At 44.1% G+C, this 23,090-nt stretch overlaps 1 protein-coding gene and 1 pseudogene across 2 annotated transcripts; one reads left to right on the forward strand and one right to left on the reverse strand.

The window, feature by feature from the left end:
- LOC120961856 (polyubiquitin-like) overlaps nucleotides 1-23,090 on the forward strand; it is a 387,099-nt pseudogene that overhangs the window by 156,931 nt on the left and 207,078 nt on the right.
- On the reverse strand, nucleotides 2,077-4,285 carry LOC109783029 (putative F-box/LRR-repeat protein At3g58880). Of its 2 annotated transcripts, none has more exons than XM_020341658.4 (3): nucleotides 3,259-4,285; nucleotides 3,032-3,166; nucleotides 2,077-2,602 (listed from the first exon to the last, which is right to left on the reverse strand). In XM_020341658.4, exons 1-3 carry the CDS (start codon nucleotides 4,198-4,200, stop codon nucleotides 2,531-2,533), a joined length of 1,149 nt encoding a protein of 382 aa, XP_020197247.1. In that variant the 5' UTR covers nucleotides 4,201-4,285; the 3' UTR covers nucleotides 2,077-2,530. The 2 variants fall into 2 exon arrangements, with proteins under 2 accessions (XP_020197247.1, XP_020197245.1); XM_020341656.4 differs by having other exon boundaries at nucleotides 2,077-2,682; nucleotides 3,259-4,280.

The raw sequence follows: 23,090 nt of genomic DNA on the forward strand, positions 1-23,090 counted from the left end.
AATACACAAACTTTTTAAAACTTCATGAATTATTTTCAAATTAGTGAATTTTTTTTTCAAAAATGATAATTTGTTTTCAAATTTGTGAACCATTAATCAACTTTTTCAAAACTGATAAACTTCTTTTCAAAATTGATGAACTTTTTTCAAAATCAATGGTCTTTTTTCAAATTTTTGAAATTTTTAAAAATTCGATGAACTTTTTTGCAAAATCGATGATCTTTTTCAAACCAATCAACTTTTTTTCAATTTTCGAGATTTTTTTAAATGTGAACTATTTTTCAAATCCGTGAAATTTTATGAACTCACAATGTTTCCGCCAAGGAGTGTAGGCCGATGAGTTCACACGTTTATCAACCTGCTTTTCTCAACAACAACAAAAACTGCTTTTTGTTTGCATGAGCCAGGGAAATCTTGTAGTCCCCCTTGAAAAATAGGGACATCTTGAGTTCGTTGGCTCGTGCACTGTCATATGTTGGCTACTGGATCCCAGGTTGATTTGATTATTGTCAATGCACTGGTGGACATGTATGGTAAATGCGGGGATTCGTGGATGCTTCGACATGATGCCCGTAAAGAAAAGTCATTTCTTGGACTTCCATGATATGCACTCTGGCAAGGCACGGCTCAGTTGATGCTGCGACAGATTGGTTTGAGCCAGAGAGGAACACATTCTCTTGGAATGCCATGGTATATTGCCATGTTCAAGGCGGCCGATTCCGTGAAACATTGGGCCTTTATACACTGTGAAATCCCTAGGTCTCACTCCAGATAGGGTTTGGGTTACCTTGGCCGGTGTCCTCTCTGTCTGCCGACAAAGTGGCGATTTGGTTTCTAGAAATACTGTATTATACACTGACAGTTTAAGCGGTCTTTATACACTATGAAATCTCTAGGTCTCACACCAGATAGGTTACCTTGGCTTGTGTCCTCTCTGTCTGCCAACAAAGTGGCGATTTGGTTTCTAGAAATACTGTATTATACACTGACAGTTTCAGCCACATACTTGTTCACTGTGATGCCCAACGAAAACGTTGTTGTCTCTTGGAATGTGATTATTGGGGCGCCTGATGAAATCACCTTGGTCAGTCTATTTTCTGCATGTAGTCATGGCGGTCTACTAGAAGCTTGTTTGTATCCTCTTGATGCTTAATTTTGAATAATAAAATCCATCCTTTATCGAAAAAACTAGAAGCTGGGCAATATTACTTGAAAGCCATGAGACATGGTGGTCTTGTTGCTTGCATGGTTGGTTGATCTGCTTGGTCGGCATGGCCATCTTGCAAAAGCCGTTCAGTTTATGAAAGATATGCCAATGAAGACTGACATTGTGGTTTGGGGTACACTACTCGGAGCAAACAAGACGGATGCTGGAGGGAGATATAACGGAGGCTTGTTTGCCCGTATTTCAAACTTGTTTTATGAAACTCACCAGTGGGAAGACATGAAAAAGCCTAGGGAAGGTGATGAGCGAGCGGGGAACAAAAGTGGATATGTGTGTTAGTTCAATTGAAGTGTTGAAGCAAACAAAAGCACACATGAACTTGGAGTGGAAGACATCAGACATCAAAGCTCAGGTGAGATATGTGTTGCTTCTCTGCATATCGCTATGATTTAATGCCTTGATTTTGGAAGTTCTGAACTTTAGTTCAGTGTTCATTCAATCTCACTCCAGTGACAAACTACTCTCTGCAGCAATGGCGACCCTGCATCATCCCCGCAAAGCAGACACAAGGAAGGATACGTATCACCATCTGGACTGAACTGAACTGAACTGACCCGTCGTCTCTGAAGTGACTAGGAATCAATTTGTGCAGGCCTATAGGAATCAGTGCTGATTGCGGTCGGGACAATGGTGCACCTGTTCAACACGGGAAATGAAGCAGTTGGATTTTGAAAGAATTACCGCTCATTTGAAAGTTAGATTTCATTTGTCGAGAGTTCATTGCACAGTATAAGTAGACAAGCCATTCTCTCTATTCATGGTGATCCATATACACAGTTCGATCTGCGACTGAATGATCAAGCAACACCAGATTTTGCACAATAGCTTGGCAAACAATAATATCAGAGACATACTGAAATTTCTAGTACATGATGATATTGATAGGCTAATATTCCCAGGTTGCATTACAGTTTTATAAACCAAAAGGTAGCTCAGACCCTATAATGTTTGGAACAAAGACACAACAACATAGTATCGCTTCAAAAGGGCATCAAACCGGCCGCCACTGTCTCCATTTCCACCCTGACACATCATGGGAAAGGTACGACCCTAGAACAGCATTTACATAATGAGCTATCAAAGGGATCAGACATCCACATATCATGTATGTGCTTGTTGTAGTGAAGACCGTGAGCAACAGAATTTCTTATGAAATCAAACCGCGCGCCTCTAGAAGCTCTCTTATCCAGTTGTAGCTCGGTGCGGTGATTAGCCATCCATTTCCTTTTTGAGGAATCAGAAATCCGCCCCTTACTGTAGACACTAGCCTCATAGACAGCAAATCTCATTACCTTGACAACCTTTTCATTCAGAACAAAGAATTTGGCAAAGTTGGTATCTGCTCTGTTGCCTCGATAGCCCATCAGTACTATTTCCCTGAGATGGAGATCAAGGCATTCAATAGGATCAAGTGCGCCATATTGCAGCTCATTTTTCATATCCTTCCCATACCATGACTGAAAAAAAAATTAAGTATATAGTGGCCACTAATTAGGTCACAATAAAAAGAGTAATAATTTCTTCATAGCTGGCATCTAATCATGTATGGTTTAGTTGCATGACACGTGAATTGAGAATTATTGAAGAATGTCCATATGTGCAAGCTAGGCATCCATATGTCCAAAATTACTAAAAATAAACTTTATTGTGGAAATCAAATTCACTGAAAGATTATTAAACATTATTTCCATATGTCCAAGCTAGGCATCGAGGGAGAGATGAATGACTGAAGAAGGTTAAAGCAGCTTTGAACAGGCTTAATTCCATGTAATCTACTTTCTGGAACAGTTAACATTTAACATTCACCTGGATGTATAGCTTCTCTATGCATGGGAAACATCTAAGGAATCCAACAATTGCATTCAGATTGAGGCCGATAGATTGTAGAGCTAAGACCTTCACTGTGCGCACCGCCGCAGTAAAGCTGATGGGGATCATGTCCTGGAGAAACAAAAAAATATACACACCAATCAAGAGATAAGAAGTTTCAAGACGAAGAAGAAGAGGAAGAAAGAAGAAGAAACTTGTTCTACCTTAACAATAATGGTTCCAATCACAAGGTTGGAGATTTCTCTAGACAGGCAGCCCAACACTGTTAATTTCGGAGCGGCGATGACCCTGACTGTCCTCGGACCAGGTACATCATATGGAATCAATCTCTCAAGGCAAGGTGCATCCTCGATGACAAGCTCACTGAACAGCAACACCTCTTCATTGTAGAGGATGGAATGTGAACCAGAGACACTAATGCTGCGTACAGTCGGCGAGACGATCCGGACGGTGCTGAGCCCGCTGATGTGGTGGAGCTGGAGGGCCTCGAGGGCGGTGCAGCCGGCGAGCAGGCGGTGGAGGGTCGTCTCTGAGATGGAGACACTGTGGAGTTTGAGCTGCTTCAGCCGGGGGAAGCTAAGCGCGGGGGCAGCAGCCTCAATCTCAGGGAAAGCGCAGCAATATATCTTGGCCACGCACAGCGTGGGCGCAAAGCGGAGCACGGACAGTGGCAGCGGGCAGTTGTCGTTCCCGTACAAGTCGAGCTCCTCGAGGCCATCGAGGGCGGAGGACCGGAACCAGCCGTCGAAGCTGTCATAGAGGGAGGGGCGGAGGCGGATGTGGCCGCACTCGCTGAAGGAGAGGCGGCGGGCGGGACCAGGGTGCGCGGCGAGGATCTTGGAGATGTTGGCGATTTGGTCGCGCTCTTGCACGTAGGGGACGAAGTCGACGGAGAGGTTGAGCGGGGCGGAGCGCCAGAGGTGGCGCCACCGGGAGGAGAGGATGGCGGTCCGGGCGGCCCCCTTGGTGCTGGGGAGCAGAGAGATGATGGTGCCGAGGATCTCGTCTGGGAGGCGGCTGATGAGGTCGAGATTCGCATCATCTCCACCTCCCTCCGTACTCGGTGGGGGATTTTGCGGTACTGGCTCCTTCCGCCTCCTCTTCTTGGATGCGCAAGCCGCCGCCGCCGCCGCCGCATCGTCCATGGCCGCCGCCGCCAAGAAATAATAATCAGAAAAGGATTGAAGGGTTCCTAGGGCTACCCACACACTAATTGCTCATCGAAGTAGTAGTACGCAACTGGGTGGGAGTTTGTTCAGAGCATATGTACAGCCTGACTGGTCATTAGGCCAACTCCACCCACAATCCAAACGGACGTCTTTATCCGAATTTTGTCCGTTTGAAGCAGTAAATTGAATGTTGATATATATTTCTACCCGTTCGCCGGTCCTTACCCCCAACACATGGCCGCATCGCATGTTGGCCGCACTACATACGAACATTTTGAAAAAGAAAAACCGGCCGCAAATGTTAAAAACACACATAAAACATAATTAAATATTAACATAATGTTTAAACTAGTCACAAACGCACATTTAAACATCATTTAACTAAACTTTTTTGAAGAAAAAAAGATAGATAGACGCCGTCGCCTTGGTCGTCTTGGACGTCGTTGTCTTGGATCCCGTTGTCGTCTTCACGCGTCGTTGTCCTCGTCGTCGTCCATGATGAGGTCGACGTACGGTGGGGGCTGCCAGAGGTGGGCTAGTGGCCCGTGCCAGGCCGAAGGCGCCTACACCACCTCCTCCCGTGGCGACCGCTCCTGCTCTAGTGACCGTGGCGGTGTGAGTGACCATGGCCCGCCACCCACCGCGTCGGCCATCTCCTGCGCCGTGGACGACCAGCTCCACCGCTGGCCCACCAAGAGCGGGTTCCACTAGGCGATGGGCGGCTCCTCCACCACCTCCTGCACCTCCTCCTTGACGGCCATGTCCAGCTCCAGGATGGTGACATCGCGGTTGGAGAGAGGGCCAACTGGGTTTCGAGGCCCTCCCATTGGCGCTCGTCGTGGGTGTTCATGGAGTCCTCCATGACACACCTCATGAGCTCAGCCTCCTCCTCCTCAGTCATGGGAGATGGTGGTGGCGGGGACGGGAGTGGAGATGGCGTCAGCGTGAGGTCGCGCACACGCGTACGCCCGCCCGTTTGGGAAGGGCTCCGAGCACGAGCAGGACGCGGCCACCGCGGGCTCCGAGGATGACCGGCAAAAAAGGATTGCCGCCGCAAGTCATCCTTGTCGTGGAGCCACGTATCCTAAGGCGAATCTACGGCGTATCTGCGGTCGTAGAGCAGATCCGGTGGCAGACGGGCGCGGCGACAGTCGATCTCTTCATGATGGGCGCGACCGCTCACTGGCACCAGTGGGATTGGCACCCTGATACGTCTCCAACGTATCTATAATTTTTTATTGTTCCATGTTGTTATATTATCATTCTTGGATGTTTTATAATCATTTTATAGCAACTTTATATCATTTTTTGGGGACTAACCTATTGACATAGTGCCCAGTACCAGTTGTTGTTTTTTACTTCGCAGAAAATCAATACCAAATGCAGCAAAACTTTTTGGTGATTTTTTCTGGACCAGAAGGCACCTGTTGGGCCAAAGAAGTACCAGAAGGGGGCTCTGAGGGGAGCACAACCCACCTGGGCGCGCCTGGGGGCCAGGTGCGCCCTGGTGGGTTGTGCCCACCTCGGCCGCCTCCCGCACCGCCTCTTTGCTCTATAAATACCCCAATATTCCATAAACCCTAGGGGAGTCGGCGAAAAATAATTCCAGCCGCCGCAAGTTCCAGAAACCACAGATCCAATCTAGACACCATCACGAAGGGGTTCATCATCCTCATTGGTGCCTCTCCGATGATGCGTGAGTAGTTCATTGTAGACCTACGGGTCCGTAGTTAGTAGCTAGATGTCTTTCTCTCTCTCTTTTGATTCCCAATACAATGGTCTTGGAGATCTATTTGATGTAACTCTTTTTGCGGTGTGTTTGTTGGGATCCAATGAACTTTGAGTTTATGACCAGATCTATGTTTTTATCCATGAAAGTTATTTGAGTCTTTTGATCTCTTAAATGCACGATTACTTATAGCCTCGTATTTCTTCTTAGAATCTTTGGTTTAGATAGGCCGACTAGATCGATTTTTTTCTTGCCATGGAAAGAGGTGCTTTGTGATGGGTTTGATCTTATGGTGCTCAATCCCAGTAACAGAAGGGGAAATGACACACATGTATCGTTGCTATTAAGAATAACAAGATGAGGTCTGTTGATGACCCACAAGTATATAGGATCAATTGTAGCCTTTTCGATAAGTAAGAGTGTCGAACCAAACGAGGAGCAGAAGGAAATGACAAGTGGTTTTCAGCAAGGTAATGTCTGCAAGTGCTAAGATTGTAAGTAACATAGTAGTTTGATAGCAAGATAATTTATAACGAGCAAGTAACGATAGTAGTAACAAAAGTGCAGCAAGGTAGCCCAATCCTTTTGAGGCAAAGGACAGGCCAAAACGGTCTCTTATAATAAGCAAAGCGTTCTTGAGGGTACACGGGAATTTCATCTAGTCACTTTCATCATGTTGGTTCGATTCGTGTTCACTACTTTGATAATTTGATATGTGGGTGGATCGGTGCTTAGGTGCTGTTCTTACTTGAACAAACCTCCTACTTATGATTAACCCCCTCGCAAGCATCCGCAACTACGAGAAAAGTATTAAGAATAAATTCTAACCATAGCATTAAACTTTTGGATCCAATCGGTTCCTTACGGAATAGCGCATAAACTAGGGTTTAAGCTTCTGTCACTCTCGCAACCCATCATCTAATAACTACTCCACAATGCATTCCCTTAGGCCAAAATATGGTGAAGTGTCATGTAGTCGACGTTCACATGACACCACTAAGGGAATCACAACATACATACTATCAAAATATCGAACACATATCAAGTTCACATGATTACTTGCAACATGATTTCTCCCGTGACCTCAAGAACAAAAGTAACTACTCACAAATGATAATCATGCTCAAGATCAGAGGGGTATTAAATAGCATATTAGATCTGAACATATAATATTCCACCAAATAAACCATATAGTAATCAACTACAAGATGTAATCAACACTACTAGTCACCCACAAGCACCAATCTATAGTTCCGATACAAAGATTGAACACAAGAGATGAACTAGGGTTTGAGAGGAGATGGTGATGTTGAAGATGTTGATGGAGATTGCCCTCCCCGGGATGGGAGAGTTGTGGGTGATGATGATGACGATGATTTCCCCCTCCGGGAGGGAAGTTCCCCCGGCGGAATTGCTCCGTCGGAGGGCAAAAGTGCTCCTGCCCAAGTTCCGCCTCGATACGGCGGTGCTCCGTCCCGAAAGTCCTCTCCTTATTTTTCTTGGTAAAAATGACTTATATACCAGAAGATGGGCACCGGAGGTGGGCCGAGGGGAGCACAACCCACCAGTGCGCGCCTGGGCTCCCTGGCGCGCCCAAATGGGTTGTGCCCACCTGGTGGGCCCCCTCTGGTACTTATTGGCTCCAACATATCTCATTTATTCCATAAGAAATCCTCGTGAAGTTTCAGCTTATTTGGAGTTGTGCAGAATAGGTGGCCTGACGTAGCTTTTTCAGGTCCAGATTTTCAACTGCCGGAATTCTCCCTCTTTGTGTGTACCCTGCATATTATGAGAGAAAAGGCATTAGAATTACTCCAAAAAGCATTATTATGCATAAAAACATCATAAATAACAGTAGGTAAACATGATGCAAAATGGACGTATCAACTCCCCCAAGCTTAGACCTCGCTTGTCCTCAAGCGAAAACCGAAATCAAAAAACATGTCCACATGCTTAGAGAGACAGGTGTCGATAAAAACAAAATACGGACATAGAAGCATCATGTGAATTATTATAACATCAACAAACTTAAACATAAAACTTTTATCATAGACTTCTCATGAATAAGTAGCAATTCATCACACTATCGAAGTATAAAGCATAAACTCTATTAGAAACCAACAAACTACGTTCTCAGTCAATTTTGCAACTATAATTCATCATCTTTTCAGGAAGAGTCACGTATCGGAGCCTTTAGGCAAGTCCACATACTCAACCATCATATAGTCTTCTATGATTGCTAACACTCACTGCATACACATGAGCAAAACGTTTCAACCGAACACATAGAAAGAAGGGGCTTATAGTTTCGACTCCCAACGTATTCACCTCAAGGGTGATGTCAACAATAATAACTCATGCTACCCATATTCAACTGGACATATGTGCCTAGATCTTCCTCACCACATGATGCTTGCCAAAGGAGAAAAATAAAAAGGAATAGAGAGAAAAACTTTGACTCTTGCATAAAAGTAAATACATAAAAGTAAAAGATAGGCCCCTCGCAGAGGGAAGCAGAGGTTGCCATGCGCTTATTTGTTTGTATGCTCAACCTCTTAGTGCAAAAGAACGTCACGTTATATTGCCCCTTATGATGGCAACCGTTATTATGAAGTCTGTCGCTTTTATTCTTTACCATCACAAGTTCGTACAACGCTCAATTTTCTCTTACACTAAATGATCTTATACTTTTAGAAGCAATTTTTATTACCTTATTGCACCGATGACAACTTACTTGAAAGATATTACTCAATCCTTAGGTAGGTATGGTGGACTCTTGAAAATAAGATTTGGGTTTAAGGGTTTTTGGATGCACAAGTAGTATCTCAACTTAGTGCGGAATTTTGGCTAGCAAAGATGGGGGGCAAGCACCACATGTTGAAGGATCTATGACAATATAACTTCTATGTGAATATGAACAAACATAAATCATTAAGTTGTCTTCCTTGTCCAACGTCAACAATTTTGGCATATAATATTTTGATGTGGGCTCACAATCACAAAAGATTTCCAGGATAGTGTATTTGTATGTGAATCTTCTCTTCCCTTATTAATTCTTTCATGAGTTGCATCATTGACCAATGCTATGTTTGTCAATCTCTAATAAAATTTTCTACTTATACTTTTCTTTATGTGGTGTCATTACCTACCATAAGATTAGCATACGATCTTTTTCATTTATTTCCTTTCCTTTTATTGAAACATGAAAGTAAAGAAAGCAAAAACTCAAACTAAACTTTATTATATATCTCGCACACGATTACAAGGATAGATCACTAAGCAAACTCTCAAAGAGAAATGATCGAGCTAAACTTTTATTCATCCAAAGCAAAAGATCGAATTTAAAATAAGTAAAGGCAAAAGATAGTGGGGGTGATACGATACCGGGGCACCTCCCCCAAGCTTGGCGGGAGCTAAGGGGAGTGCCCATACCGATACTCAATTTTCTTTTGGTAATGAAGAAGGTGGTGGTGGTGATGAAGTGGAGACGATCCTATCCTTCAAGATCAAGAGATTCTCCAATCTACGGATGACGCTCCGGAGGAAGATGATGTGCTCTTGATGCAGAATATTTTCATGAGTGAGATATTTATTTTGCACACGAACCCGAAAGGCTTCAATCTCAGTGGGGGAAAGATGAGCATAGTAAGGTTTAAGGATATCTTCTTCTTCCTCCTCGGCCGACAGTGCTTGCTCGACCACCGGGGCTTGATCTACGGTAGCCTCCTTCCTCTTGTCTCCCTCGATGGCTTCTACAGGCTCTTCTCCCTTCAGCCCGATCTTCATCAACCAAGCATCCTCTTCCACGTTGTTGGAGGAGGAAGAAGACATGATGCATGGCTTAACAGATATGATCGAAAACAGTAAGAAAAGAAAACAGAAGATTTCTCTGCGATACGGTGGTCAATAGGTTCGGCGGGTATATAAAGAATTTTTATCTTGAAAAACAAGCAAACAGAAGAAAAACAGAGTCTGAAAGGTACCCGAGGTGGGCACAACCCACCTGGGCGCGCCTGGCTTGCCAGGCGCGCCCTGGTGTCTTGTGCCCACCAGGGTCACCTTCCCGGTAGTTTCTTATTTTCCAAATTTTTTAAATATTCCAAAACTGATAAAAAATATTTTTGCGGATCTTTCGGAGTCCGTTTACTTACTGTATCACGTACCTCCTCTTTTTCATGATTCTGGAGTGTTCCGGAAGGTCTCTTTTATGTGTTCTTCCGGTGTCATAGTTTGGATAATATTACTTTCAACATTAATGGGCGTACCTGAGATATAATGTTTTATTCGCTGCCCATTAACAACCTTCAGGTTGGTACCTTCAGCGTTATTTATTTTGATAGCTCCAGACCGATAAACTTCCTCGATAACATAGGGTCCTTCCCATTTGGAGAGGAGTTTTACTGCAAAGAATCTGAAATGAGAGTTGCACAAAAGAACATATACTCCAACCTTGAACTCACGCTTTTGGATTCTTTTATCATGCCATCTTTTAACTTTTTCTTTAAACAACTTGGCATTTGCATAAGCTTGGGTTCTCCATTCATCTAATGAGCTAATATCAAATAACCTCTTTTCACTGGCAAGTTTGAAATCATAGTTGAGTTCTTTGATTGCCCAATAAGCTTTATGTTCTAACTCAAGAGGCAAATGACAAGCTTTTCCATAAACCATTTTATAAGGAGACATTCCCATAGGATTTTTATATGCTGTTCTATAAGCCCAAAGTGCATCATCTAATTTTTTAGACTAATTCTTCCTGGACCTATTGACAATCTTTTGAAAAAGCAACTTTATTTCTCTATTGCTAAGTTCAACTTGACCACTGGACTGAGGATGATAGGGTGATGCAATTCTATGGTTAACATCATACTTGGCAAGCATTTTACGGAAAGCACCATGAATAAAGTGTGAACCACCATCAGTCATTAAATATCTAGGGACTCCAAACCTTGGGAAAATAACTTCCTTAAGCATTTTAATAGAGGTGTTGTGATCAGCACTACTAGCTGGAATAGCTTCTACCCACTTAGTAACATAATCAACAGCAACCAAAATATGTGTATACCCATTAGAGGAAGGAAAAGGTCCCATGTAATCAAAACCCCATTCATCGAATGGTTCAACAGCAAGTGAATAATTCATAGGCATTTCTTAACGCTTACCGATATTACCTATTCTTTGACATTCATCACAAGATAAGACAAACTTAAATCCTTGAAAAGAGTAGGCCAATAAAAACGAGATTGTAATACCTTGTGAGCAGTTCTGTCTCCCGCATGATGCCGTCCATAAGCTTCGGAGTGACATTTCTGTAGGATTTGTCCCTGTTCATGCTCAGGCACACAACGTCTAATAATACCATCTACTCCTTCTTTATAAAGATGTGGGTCATCCCAAAAGTAATGTCTTAAATCATAGAAGAATTTTTTTCTTTTGTTGGTATGTAAGCTAGGTGGTAAATATTTTGCAACAATGTAATTAGCATAGTAAGCATACCAGGAGTGTTATTAGAAACATTTATTGCTGTTAACTGCTCATTAGGAAAACTATCATCAATAGGTAGTGGGTCATCAAGGACATTCTCAAGCCTAGACAAGTTATCAGCTACGGGGTTCTCTGCTCCTTTTCTACCAGTAATATGTAAATCAAATTCTTGTAGCAAGAGAACCCATCGAATAAGTCTAGATTTAGCATCTTTATTTTCCATAAGATATTTAATAGCAGCATGGTCGGTGTGAATGATAACTTTAGAGTCAACAATGTAAGATCTAAATTTATCACAAGCAAACACCACTACTAGAAATTCTTTTTCAGTAGTAGCATAATTTCTTTGAGCACTGTCCAGAGTTTTACTAGCATAATGAATAACATTTAGTTTCTTGTCAACTCTTTGTCCTAGAAAAGCACCAACAGCATAATCACTAGCATCACACATAATTTCAAAAGGCTAGTTCCAGTCAGGGGGTTGAACAATTGGTACAGAAATTAAGGCTTTCTTAAGTGTTTCAAAGGCTTCTAAAAAATCATCACCAAAAGCAAAAGGAACATCCTTTTGTAAAAGATTTGTAAGGGGCGTAGAAATTTCAGAGAAGTCCTTGATAAATCTCCTATAGAAACCAGCATTACCTAAGAAACTACGAATACCTTTGATATCTTTAGGACATGGCATTTTCTCAATTGCATCAACCTTGGCTTTGTCCACCTCAATACCTCTTTTAGAAATTTTATGGCCCAAGATAATACCTTCATTAACCATAAAGTGGCACTTCTCCCAATTCAAGACAAGATTTGTTTGCTCACATCTCTGCAAAACTCGATCAAGATTGCTTAAACAATCACCAAAAGACTTCCCATAAATAGAAAAGTCATCCAGGAAAACCTCAACAATCTTTTCACAAAAATCAGAGAATATACTAGTCATACATCTTTGAAAGGTAGCAGGTGCATTGCATAGACCAAAAGACATACGTCTATAAGCATAAGTTCCAAAGGGACAAGTAAAAGTGGTCTTTTCTTGATCAGGTTGAGAAACAGGTATTTGTGAAAAACCAGAATATCCATCAAGGAAGCAAAAATGTGTGTGCTTAGACAATATTTCTAGCATTTGATCAATAAAAAGCAGAGGGTAATGATCTTTTCTAGTTGCTTTGTTTAATTTTCTAAAATAAATTCCATTCTATAGCCTGTAACAAATCTTTGTGGAATGAGTTCATTCTTATCATTAGGAACAACAGTGATACCCCCCCTTTCTTAGGGACACAATGAACATGACTTACCCATCTACTATCGGCTATAGGATAGATTATACCTGCTTCCAGAAGTTTTAATATTTCCGTTCTTACCACTTCTTTCATCTTCGGATTTAACCGACGTTGGTGATCAACAACGGGTTTAGCATCAGGTTCCATATTAATTTTGTGCTGACATAGAGTGGGACTAATGTTCTTTAAATCATCAAGAGTATATCCAATAGCAACTCGGTGCTTCCTTAGAACTTTCAATAATCTTTCTACTTCATGTTCTGAAAGGTTAGCACTAATAATAACAGGATATATCTTCTTCTCATCAAGATAAGCATATTTCAAAGTGTCTGGCAATTGTTTTAATTCAAACACAGGATCACCTTTATGTGGAGGAGGACCTCCCAGAGTTTCAATAGGCAAATTGTGTTTAAGCAGAGGACGTTGTTCAAAGAAGATCTTATCTAATTCATTTCTTTCATGCATATGTAAATCATTTTCATGATCTAGCAAATATTGTTCTAAAGGATCAGTAGGAGGCACAACAATAGAAGCAAGACCAATTATTTCATCCTTACTAGGCAATTCTTTTTTATGAGGTTTTCTACTAAACTTGAAAAAAATTAAACTCATGAGACTCATCACCAAAGCTAACACCGACAGTTTGTTTCTCACAATCAATTTTAGCATTGATGGTGTTCAAGAAAGGTCTACCAAAGATAATGGGACAAAAATCATCTTGTGAGGAACCAAGAACAAGAAAATCAGTAGGATATTTTATTTTCCCACACAAGACTTCAACATCTCTAACAATCCCAATTGGTGATATGGTATCTCTGTTAGCAAGTTTAATAGTCACATCTATGTCTTCTATCTCTGCGGGTGCTATGTCATTCATAATTTCTTGATATAAGGTAAAGGGAATAGCACTCACGCTAGCACCTAGGTCGCATAAACCATGATAACAGTGATCTCCTATTTTAACTGAGACAACACGCATGCCAACAACGGGTCTATGTTTATCCTTTTTATCGGGTTTGGCAATTCTAGCAGCTTCATCACAGAAGTAAATAACATGCCCATCTATATTTTCTTCTAGGAGATCTTTAACCATAGCAACACTAGGTTTTACTTTGATTTGTTCATCAGGTTTAGGTGTTCTAATATAACTTTTGTTGACCACAGTTGAAACTTTAGCATGTTGCTTTATCCTAACAGGGAAAGGTGGTTTCTCAATATAAGCAGTAGGAACAACTGGATCAACATTATAAATAATAGTTTCCTCTTTAACTGGTAACGTTTATTTAATTTCTTATTTAATAGGTGGGTGATATTTAAATCACTTCTCCTTAGGGAGATCAACATGAGTAGCAAATGATTCACAAAAAGAGGCTACTATCTCAGAGTCAAGTCCATATTTAGTGCTAAACCTTTGAAAAGCATCGGTATTCATAAAAGATTTAACACAATAATACTTAAGCTTAATACCTGACTCTTTACCTTCCTCGAGTTCCCAATCTTCAGAGTTGCGTTTAATTCTTTCCAAAAGATCCCACCGAAATTCAATAGTCTTCTTCATAAAAGAACCAGCACAAGAAGTATCAAGCATGGATCGATCATTATGAGTAAGCCGAGCATAAAAATTCTGGATAAGAATATCTCTTGAGAGCTCATGATTGGGGCGATAATATAAAATTGACTTAAGCCTCCCCAAGCTAGAGCGATACTTTCTCCTTCACGAGGCCAAAAATTATATATATAATTCCGATCATGATGAACTAGATGCATATGATTTTTTTTTTGCTGAAACTCCAATTTCAATCGATTCCAATTCCAAGATCCAATATCATGGCATAGCCTATACCATGCCAATGCTTTTCCCTTCAAAGATAAAGGGGAAACCTTCTTTTTAATTTCATCTCCAGGTAAACCTTCAAGCTTAAACAATCCACAAATTTCTTCCACATATATCAAGTGCATATCAGGATGTACGGTTCCATCTCCTGCATAAGGATTAGCTAGTAGTTGTTCTATCATACCCGAAGGAATTTCATATTCAATATTTTCAGTAGGTGCAGTAGGTTGAGGGGTAACTAATTGTGGTTCCGTTCGAGGTGAAGATACCCCGAACAAACCCCTCAAAGGATTGTTTTCCATAGTAACAAGTGACAATAAATTTCAGCACGTAGTAATAATTTTTCCTTACCAATTTCCACTTACCAAGAGCGCTTCACTCCCTGGCAACAGCGTCAGAAAATAGCCTTGATTACCCACAAGTATATGGGATCAATTGTATACTTTTCGATAAGTAAGAGTGTCGAACCCAACGAGGAGCAGAAGGAAATGACAAGTGGTTTTCAGTAAGGTAATGTCTGCAAGTGCTAAAATTGTAAGTAACAGAGTAGTTTGATAGAAAGATAATTTATAACGAGCAAGTAACGATAGTAGTAACAAAAGTGCAGCAAGGTAGCCCAATCCTTTTGAGGCAAACGACAGGCCAAAATGGTCTCTTATAATAAGCAAAGCGTTCTTGAGGGTACACGGGAATTTCGTCTAGTCACTTTCATCATGTTGGTTCGATTCGTGTTCGCTACTTTGATAATTTGATATGTGGGTGGATTGGTGCTTAGGTGTTGTTCTTACTTGAACAAAACTCCTACTTATGATTAGCCCCCTCGCAAGCATCCGCAACTACGAGAAAAGTATTAAGAATAAATTCTAACCATAACATTAAACTTTTGGATCCAATCGGCCCCTTATGGAATAGCGCATAAACTAGGGTTTAAGCTTCTATCACTCTTGCAACCCATCATCTAATAACTACTCCACAATGCATTCTCTTAGGCCAAAATATGGTGAAGTGTCATGTACGATGTTCACATGACACCACTAAGGGAATCACAACATACATACTATCAAAATATCGAACACATATCAAGTTCACATGATTACTTGCAACATGATTTCTCCCGTGACCTCAAGAACAAAAGTAACTACTCACAAATGATAATCATGCTCAAGATCAGAGGGGTATTAAATAGCATATTAGATCTGAACATATAATCTTCCACCAAATAAACCATATAGTAATCAACTACAAGATGTAATCAACACTACTAGTCACCCACAAGCACCAATCTATAGTTCCGGTACAAAGATTGAACACAAGAGATGAACTAGGGTTTGAGAGGAGATGGTGCTGTTGAAGATGTTGATGGAGATTTCCCTCCCCAAGATGGGAGAGTTGTTGGTGATGATGATGACGATGATTTCCCCCTCCGGTTGGGAAGTTCCCTCGGCGGAATCGCTCCATCGGAGGGCAAAAGTGCTCCTGCCCAAGTTCCGCCTCGAGACGGCGGCGCTCCATCCCGAAAGGCCTCTCCTTTTTTTTTTAGGTAAAAATGACTTATATACCAGAAGATGGGCACCGGAGGCGGGCCGAGGGGAGCACAACACACCAGGGCGCGCCTGGGCTCCCTAGCGTGCCCAAATGGGTTGTGCCCCACCTGGTGGGCCCCCTCTGGTACTTATTGGCTCCAATATTTCTCATTTATTCCTTAAAAAATCCTCGTGAAGTTTCAGCTTATTTAGAGTTGTGCAGAATAGGTGGCCTGACCTAGCTTTTTCAGGTCCAGATTTCCAGGTGCCGGAATTCTCGCTCTTTGTGTGTACCCTACATATTATGAGAGAAAAGGCATTAGAATTACTCCAAAAAGCATTATTATGCATAAAAACATCATAAATAACAGTAGGTAAACATGATACAAAATGGACGTATCATCTGTTCCTACATGAATAGATCTTGTCTACATCATGTCATCGTTCTTATTGCATTACTCCGTTTATCCATGAACTTAATACACTAGATGCATGCTGGATAGCGGTCGGTGTGTGGAGTAATAGTAGTAGATGCAGGCAGGAGTCGGTCTACTAATCTTGGACATGATGCCTATATAATGATCTCTGCCTGGATATCGTCATAATTATTTGAAGTTATATCAATTGCCCAACAGTAATTTGTTTACCCATCATATGCTATTTTTCTCGAGGGAAGCCACTAGTGAAATCTACGGCCCGGGGTCTATTTTCTCATCATATACTTTCAGATCTATATTGCTATTTGCCTTTTTATTTATTTGCCACTTTTATTTTCAGATCTATATTATCAAAAACCCAAAAATACCTCGCTGAATTTTATTTGCATATATCAATCTACTACAATTTTATCTCGTCAACTTGACAGTTTCTGGCACCGTTACCCGAAAGGGTTTGACAACCCCTTTAACACGTCGGGTTGCAAGTATTTGTTCTTTGTGTGCAGGTACCATTTACGTAGTGTTGTGTGGTTCTCCTACTGGTTCGATAACCTTGGTCTCATCACTGAGGGAAATACCTACCGTTGTTGTGTTGCATCATCCCTTCCTCTTTGGGGAAATACCGACGTAGTTCAAGCCGCATCAAAAGGAAGTTCTGGCGACGTTGCCTGGGAAACATCATCAACACATACCAGGTTCCTAATTACAAAGCTCATTTCCTTGAAATTTACATTATTTGCCATTTGCCTCTCGTTTTTCTCTCCTCCACTTCATAAAATGTGTTGTTTTATTCGCCCTTTTCGTTCGCCGTTTTCTTGTCCGATCTATTTTTGTGTGCAACGTTGTTTGTCACTTTTTGTCACTATGGATAGTTCTTCCTCTATTGTGTGCACCCCCGAGAACAAGGTTCTTAATTTCAAACAAAGGAGAGGGGAGAATTTAAAAGATGCTTGGTATAGAATTTGCAATGCTCACAATAAATCTATTCGTAAGCAATCTACTGTTGTTCTTCTTCACTGTTTTTATGTGGGCATCACCACTTGGTATAGATTTGTCCTTGATACGATTACCAGTGGAAATTTCTTGATGTGTCCCTCTCTTGATGCTTTTAATGCCATGGGAAATTTAGTGGGAGCACCACCTCTTATGATTAACTAGACCATGATGGCGCGCGTTGCTGCGCCCGTCTATTGTGATGATGGATTGATAGGAATTTTCATAAGTTTATGGTGATACATAACATGAAAGTTAAATTTACATAAACCATCACACACATTTGTAAGTTATCGAATGGGGGATTTTAATGGATTTGCATTGAATTAGTGTGGTATGACATGCATTGCCACACTCTTACATCTTGTTGAACGCTGGAAATACATTAGAAGATGTGAATGGATTATTCATTAAAAGTTTTAGGTTTACATTTTGGATTGGTTCATAAAAAGAGAGGAGGTAATCTGATATTCAAACCAATTCTTGCATGAAAGCATTGGAAATGTAGTAAGGATCTATCTCATACAAAGCTGGAAGGCGGCTTGATATTTCTTGCAGGTGCAATTTTTTTCCAGGAAGCTAAGCTTTCATCCCTGCCTTGAAAGCTATCTCTAGCACAAAGATGGAACCTGATAGTATCCATTTCAAATTACAATGTTTCAAGTGTATAGTCCTACAGAGAGATAGTATCTACTTTCAAAGCAGGAATGACCCAACTGTAGTTTGTAAATGGAGACTACTTCAACCATCTGGCACATGTAATGAACCCGAAGATGAGCTTCAAAATATCAGAAAATGAGCTTCTCTAAACTGCATATATATGTCTGCCACTTTCAAAAAAAAACCTGCATATGTCTGAAAGGAATTTACAGTCTATAGGCCCCATGGATATCATCAATATAAGATACAGACGAGCAAATATAGTAGAACCTAATCAAAACAACAATACAAGTATGCGTATTTGCTTTCATTCAAGTACATATATAGTTATGCATAAAAATAGTAGAACCTACAGTAGTAAAAGAATGTCTAGCTAACATGTGACCCATGAAACATCACATTGATAATCATCCCCTCAAAGACAAATATATTGTAAAGTTACATTGTAAGATATATCCCATGCAAATTTAAAGTAACAACACTGAAAATTAACAGCCTCTTCATTTGAATGACAATCTAAGCACAATACAAATATTCATGGAGTCAATCAAATAGGAAAGGAACAATCTTCTAAAAACTACCGGTCCAATTAATTCTGGAACATATATTGGTAGAACGTTCAAACTTGGTAACTGTTTATTTTATCCTTCAGACCATTTTGAAGAATGGTAACTGCTAACAAACGGTGGTAGAGAAATGAACTATTCAGTTTCTTTGATACCTACAGGAGATTTCCGATCAACAGGAAATCATCATAGTTAAGGTCACTGGGTTACCTCAACATGATTAATAGGGAATTCATGTGAACACACTGTTGCTTTCCAACTTTTCCGTTCCTTTGGTTTGAAAGCTTGACTAATATCTCAGTTCTAATGAAAAATGCCAATTGCAAACATTAATCACGACATACAACCAAAACAGCGACATTAATATTTCCTTCTTTCAGTTTCTAAACAGGCCAAAAGGTTTTCCTTTGCGTGTCGCACGTGTATTTAGTGAAGAAGCATACTCAGAATTATTGGGCTTTTGCTCGTTTATGGATTGAAAAGAAAATGTTGTGGCTTTGCCCCCTCTAGAACAGCATGGTTATGCTTTTTGCGCATTTTACTGTATTGTTCCAAGTAACCTGGCATATACGGCAGCAAAAGACACAATGGTATGAATCACACATCAGCATGTAATTTAAGCAATTGTACGTCATAAAAACATGGATGGTAACAGATGAAAGGATAAGATCTGCAGCCCAGGTGAAGAAATCACTTCTCCAGAGGCCATTGGAGATTATCAACTCAAGAAATCCTGAAATAAAAAATAAATATGAGAACCGATCTGCCTGAATCAGTTGACCACAACGAGTATGAATAACACCTGTAGAAAATTGGGACGGGGAGGATATTAGCACAATGTATGTAATCTTTGGGTGGTAGAAGGAATCGTGCTTGAAAATAAAATAAAGATAGAGCCGAACCATGCGGATATTTCCGTTGGAGGATTAAGAAATGTGATCGGGGTAGCAATAACAGGATATAAGCTTACACCGCGGGAAGCGCATCTAGCATTGCCGAGAAAATACCCTATGTGGTGAGAATAGGGGGCAGGACGAAAATAGATGGCTCCCACCCCTCCCTCCCCTCCTTCCGCCCCGCCGGCCCTGCCGGCGGCCACTCTATCCCCTCCTTCCGCCCCGCCGGCCCTGCCGCCGGCCACTCTCTCCTCCGACGCCTCCCCCAGCTACGTTCATCTCGCGCAGGAGTCCCTCCGCCTCTTCGTTGGCCTGTGTGAGGGGGACCGGCTCGACCCCGCCGTCCTCCCTGCTGCCGCTTTCGTCCCCTCCGACCACCTAGTCTGTCTCCGCATCTCCTCCTCTAAGCTCTGGTTCGACGAGCTGCTCGCCGGGGCCCTTCTGCAGGCCGTCCTGGGGGGGGGGGGGGGGGGGGTCGCTAGATGCTTCAATGTGCGTCTGCTCTCTGACCAAACATTCCTCTTTTCAGTCCCCTGCGCCAGCCTAGTGCAAAAAATCCTCCTCTGTCAACCCCTTCGCCGGCGGCTGTTCTCGCTGTCTTTCCTCCCTTACGGTCCAGCTGTTCATGCTCAGTCCCCACCATCCGTGCCCCATTCCTGCAAGCCTCTCTCCGATGTTCTGCTGTTGCACCACTCCGTTGGGCTCAAGTTCGAAAATGCAGCTTGGACGAGGCTAAAATCCTTCACCACAGTTCCTTCGGCTCCGGCTCCGCCCTCCTGCCCGCTTACTGTCACCTTCTTCCAGTTTCCCCTGCCTATCTCGCCCGTGCTCTGCGACCTCATCCTCCATTGCCTGTTTGGTGGCAACCCCCGCCAGTTCCACTCCGCCGTCGTCGCGGAGGATGAGTTCTCCTGCGTTGTGGCTAACAGAGGGGTCGCTGATCTCATCCTGTCGTTTGGCGACCTCAGAAGGCCGGGGATTGACGTGCGTTTCTCGCTGCCCGAGCAGCGATCACCCGCGCCTCCGGCGGCCACTCTTGTGCCGGCTCCGACGGGGGCTTTCCGCCTGCATCATCGAGCTGCGACAGGCCGGCCTCGGCCGTCAGTTAAGGTTCGTCAATTACGTCATGGGCTTAAGTTTCGCTCCCTTATCCTGCGTAGATTCAACGTAGAGGTTGTCCCACACCAATCTGCTACACCTGATCCCCTTAAACACTCTCTTCTTTGGATAAGCTTTTTTTCAGCAGTAGCAAAACCAAGTGCATGTCTAGTTAAGTTGACGTTAGACCACTTCTTCTCTGGCAGTTCTAGCTTTTTCGTCCTACACTACCAGGCTAATATTTTCCTTGCGCTTGTCTCTTCTGCGGATGTTTTTAATGAGATCGTCCAACGGTCCCCGGTCAGCCCCCCCGGATTGCGCTAGTCCTCTCAAAGACGCTCCTTGCCGCCAAGTCAGCCTCATTTTCAAATTTTGAATCGATACAGCTTGCTAGCTTGGCTGCCTCGGACCAGCACGCTGCCCTCTCACTTGTCAATCGGTCCCACACGACTACATCTATCTTAGGCTGTCCTCCTGCTTTGCCTCCTCCTCCTCCAGCCGCTTGCTTACTTGAGTTGTTTACTCACGTGGAAAGTACGGGCGGCGTGCGAGAGCTCTCGGTGAGCACGCGCGGCGACGTGAATGGAGGAACCAGGTCTTGTCACTTCCCCCGCCCTCTCTCCCCTGTTCCCGCTCCCCCTCCTTCACATGCATCCCTCTCCGGCGCCAACATGCAGGCATGCGCCACCCCTCCCCGTACCCCATCCCAGTCAGCATTAAATGCAAACCTACCACCCCTCTTGCCATCCCTGGACCGCCCGCATACGCCAACCCTCTCTCAAATCCCGGTCCACGGCTCAGCGGTGGTGAACCCATGCGGCCAGCCAAGTACGTCCTACGTCCCGCCTACCCCGAGAGCGCTCAAGAGCTCAACGCCTCCCTCTGCTGCGCCGCTCACGAGCCCCGAGCTTAGTCCCATCGCCGCGGCCTCTGCCTCCGTGCCGTCCTACCGCGACGCCCTGCTTTCACCGCGAAAGGTGCTGGACCGCCCTTGCCGCTCCGCCCCCGCCCCGCGATCCCGCCCAAATCCTCCAGCTCTACTTTACCGTGCCCACCTCTCCTTCCCTCCTCGCATTCGCTCCCGCCCTCTCTGCTTTCGATGCTTAGCTAGAGATCACCTAGTCCAGTCTTGCCGCGACCCAGTGCGCTGCTCTCGCTGCGGCGGCTCCGGGCACCGTAGTTTTCAGTGCTCCTCCAACCTTCCTCTCGCCTTCCAACGCCTTCGCTTCCTTAACCACCCAGCCATGGCCACCCCCGCCCGCGTCCCGTCCCCCAAGGGTTGCGAGGACGAGCCCAACATCCTCTGGATCGGTTCCCACCGCCTCACCCTCAGCAAGCCGCTCGCTCACTCCCCAAGATCCTCCAGCCCCGTTTCAGCGGACGGCGACTCGGCTCCTCTGTCGCAGCGCGGGAACGACTCCGAGGTCAAGAACTTCCCGCTTGAGCTGTGGCACCCCCAAGGCGCCAACTTTGTGTTTGGCCACTTTGGGGTGCTCTGCTGCGTCGACCAAAACACCCTCGTCGCCGGCGACTTCACGGCCGTCCGCGCCTTCGTTCGCGTCGAGAGCGACAATGACACACCGGACGGCTGCTTTCTCCGCCTGCCGCCCGCCCAAGTTGTCGATGTGAAGCTCCGCCGCGTCAAGACGTGGGCCATCCTCGAGGACACCTCTGTCCCTCTCGATGACGACCTCGGCGGTGACAACAATCGCGGACCCCACGTGCATGGGGCGTGGCGTTGGAACTGCGGTCATGCGGGCCCTTGCACCGGCTCCCACTCCCCCGACCACATGTCTCCCCTGTCTCCAACTGCCGCCCCGACTCCGGCAAGCCGCGTCACCATTCTGCAGCCGTTCGTCGGGGGGCCTCCCCAGGCTGCGGCGCGCGACATCCCCCTCCTGGACTCTGACGACGATGACCACAGTGACGCCTTGTCTGACCAGGAGAGTCAGCCTTCCGATCTTTCTCCTTCGGTGGAGGTGTCCAACTCCTTCTCCTCCCTGACGCTACTCGAAGATGAGTACATCCAATCGGCCCCCTCTGCCGGTGGCCATGAAGCTACCCTGCGTCGCGCTTCCGGGGCTGGAAAGCGAGCCACGGACGCCGCCAAGCTCCGCCGCAGCCGGCGGCTCACTGACAAGGAAGGCATGCTCTTTGTCGACATGACCACCAAGGCCATGCGCGTCAAAGCTCATCGCTTTGACTTAAAGCTCGCCTCCGAGGAACTCGTCGCTGCGCTCGACGTATCCGGCCTCACCAGCGTGCCGGAGGATCCAGTGCTCGACTCGGCCTCTCTTGCTCGCATCGCCGTCATCTGTGGTGCTGAGCCGGATGAAGCTGCGGAGGTGACCTCCCAGGCTCCATGATCG

The sequence above is a fragment of the Aegilops tauschii genome, chromosome 7 (genome assembly GCF_002575655.3).
Source record: "Aegilops tauschii subsp. strangulata cultivar AL8/78 chromosome 7, Aet v6.0, whole genome shotgun sequence".
NCBI classification, from domain to species: Eukaryota; Viridiplantae; Streptophyta; class Magnoliopsida; order Poales; family Poaceae; genus Aegilops; species Aegilops tauschii.

Coding starts and splice junctions, on each gene's coding strand:
- LOC109783029 (XM_020341656.4), bottom strand. CDS start 4,200: ATGGACGATGCGGCGGCGGCGGCGGCGGCTTGCGCATCCAAGAAGAGG. Junction 3,167..3,258: donor TTGGAACCATTATTGTTAAG/GTAGAACAAGTT, acceptor TTGTTTCTCCAG/GACATGATCCCCATCAGCTT. Junction 2,683..3,031: donor TAGAGAAGCTATACATCCAG/GTGAATGTTAAA, acceptor TTTTTTTTTCAG/TCATGGTATGGGAAGGATAT.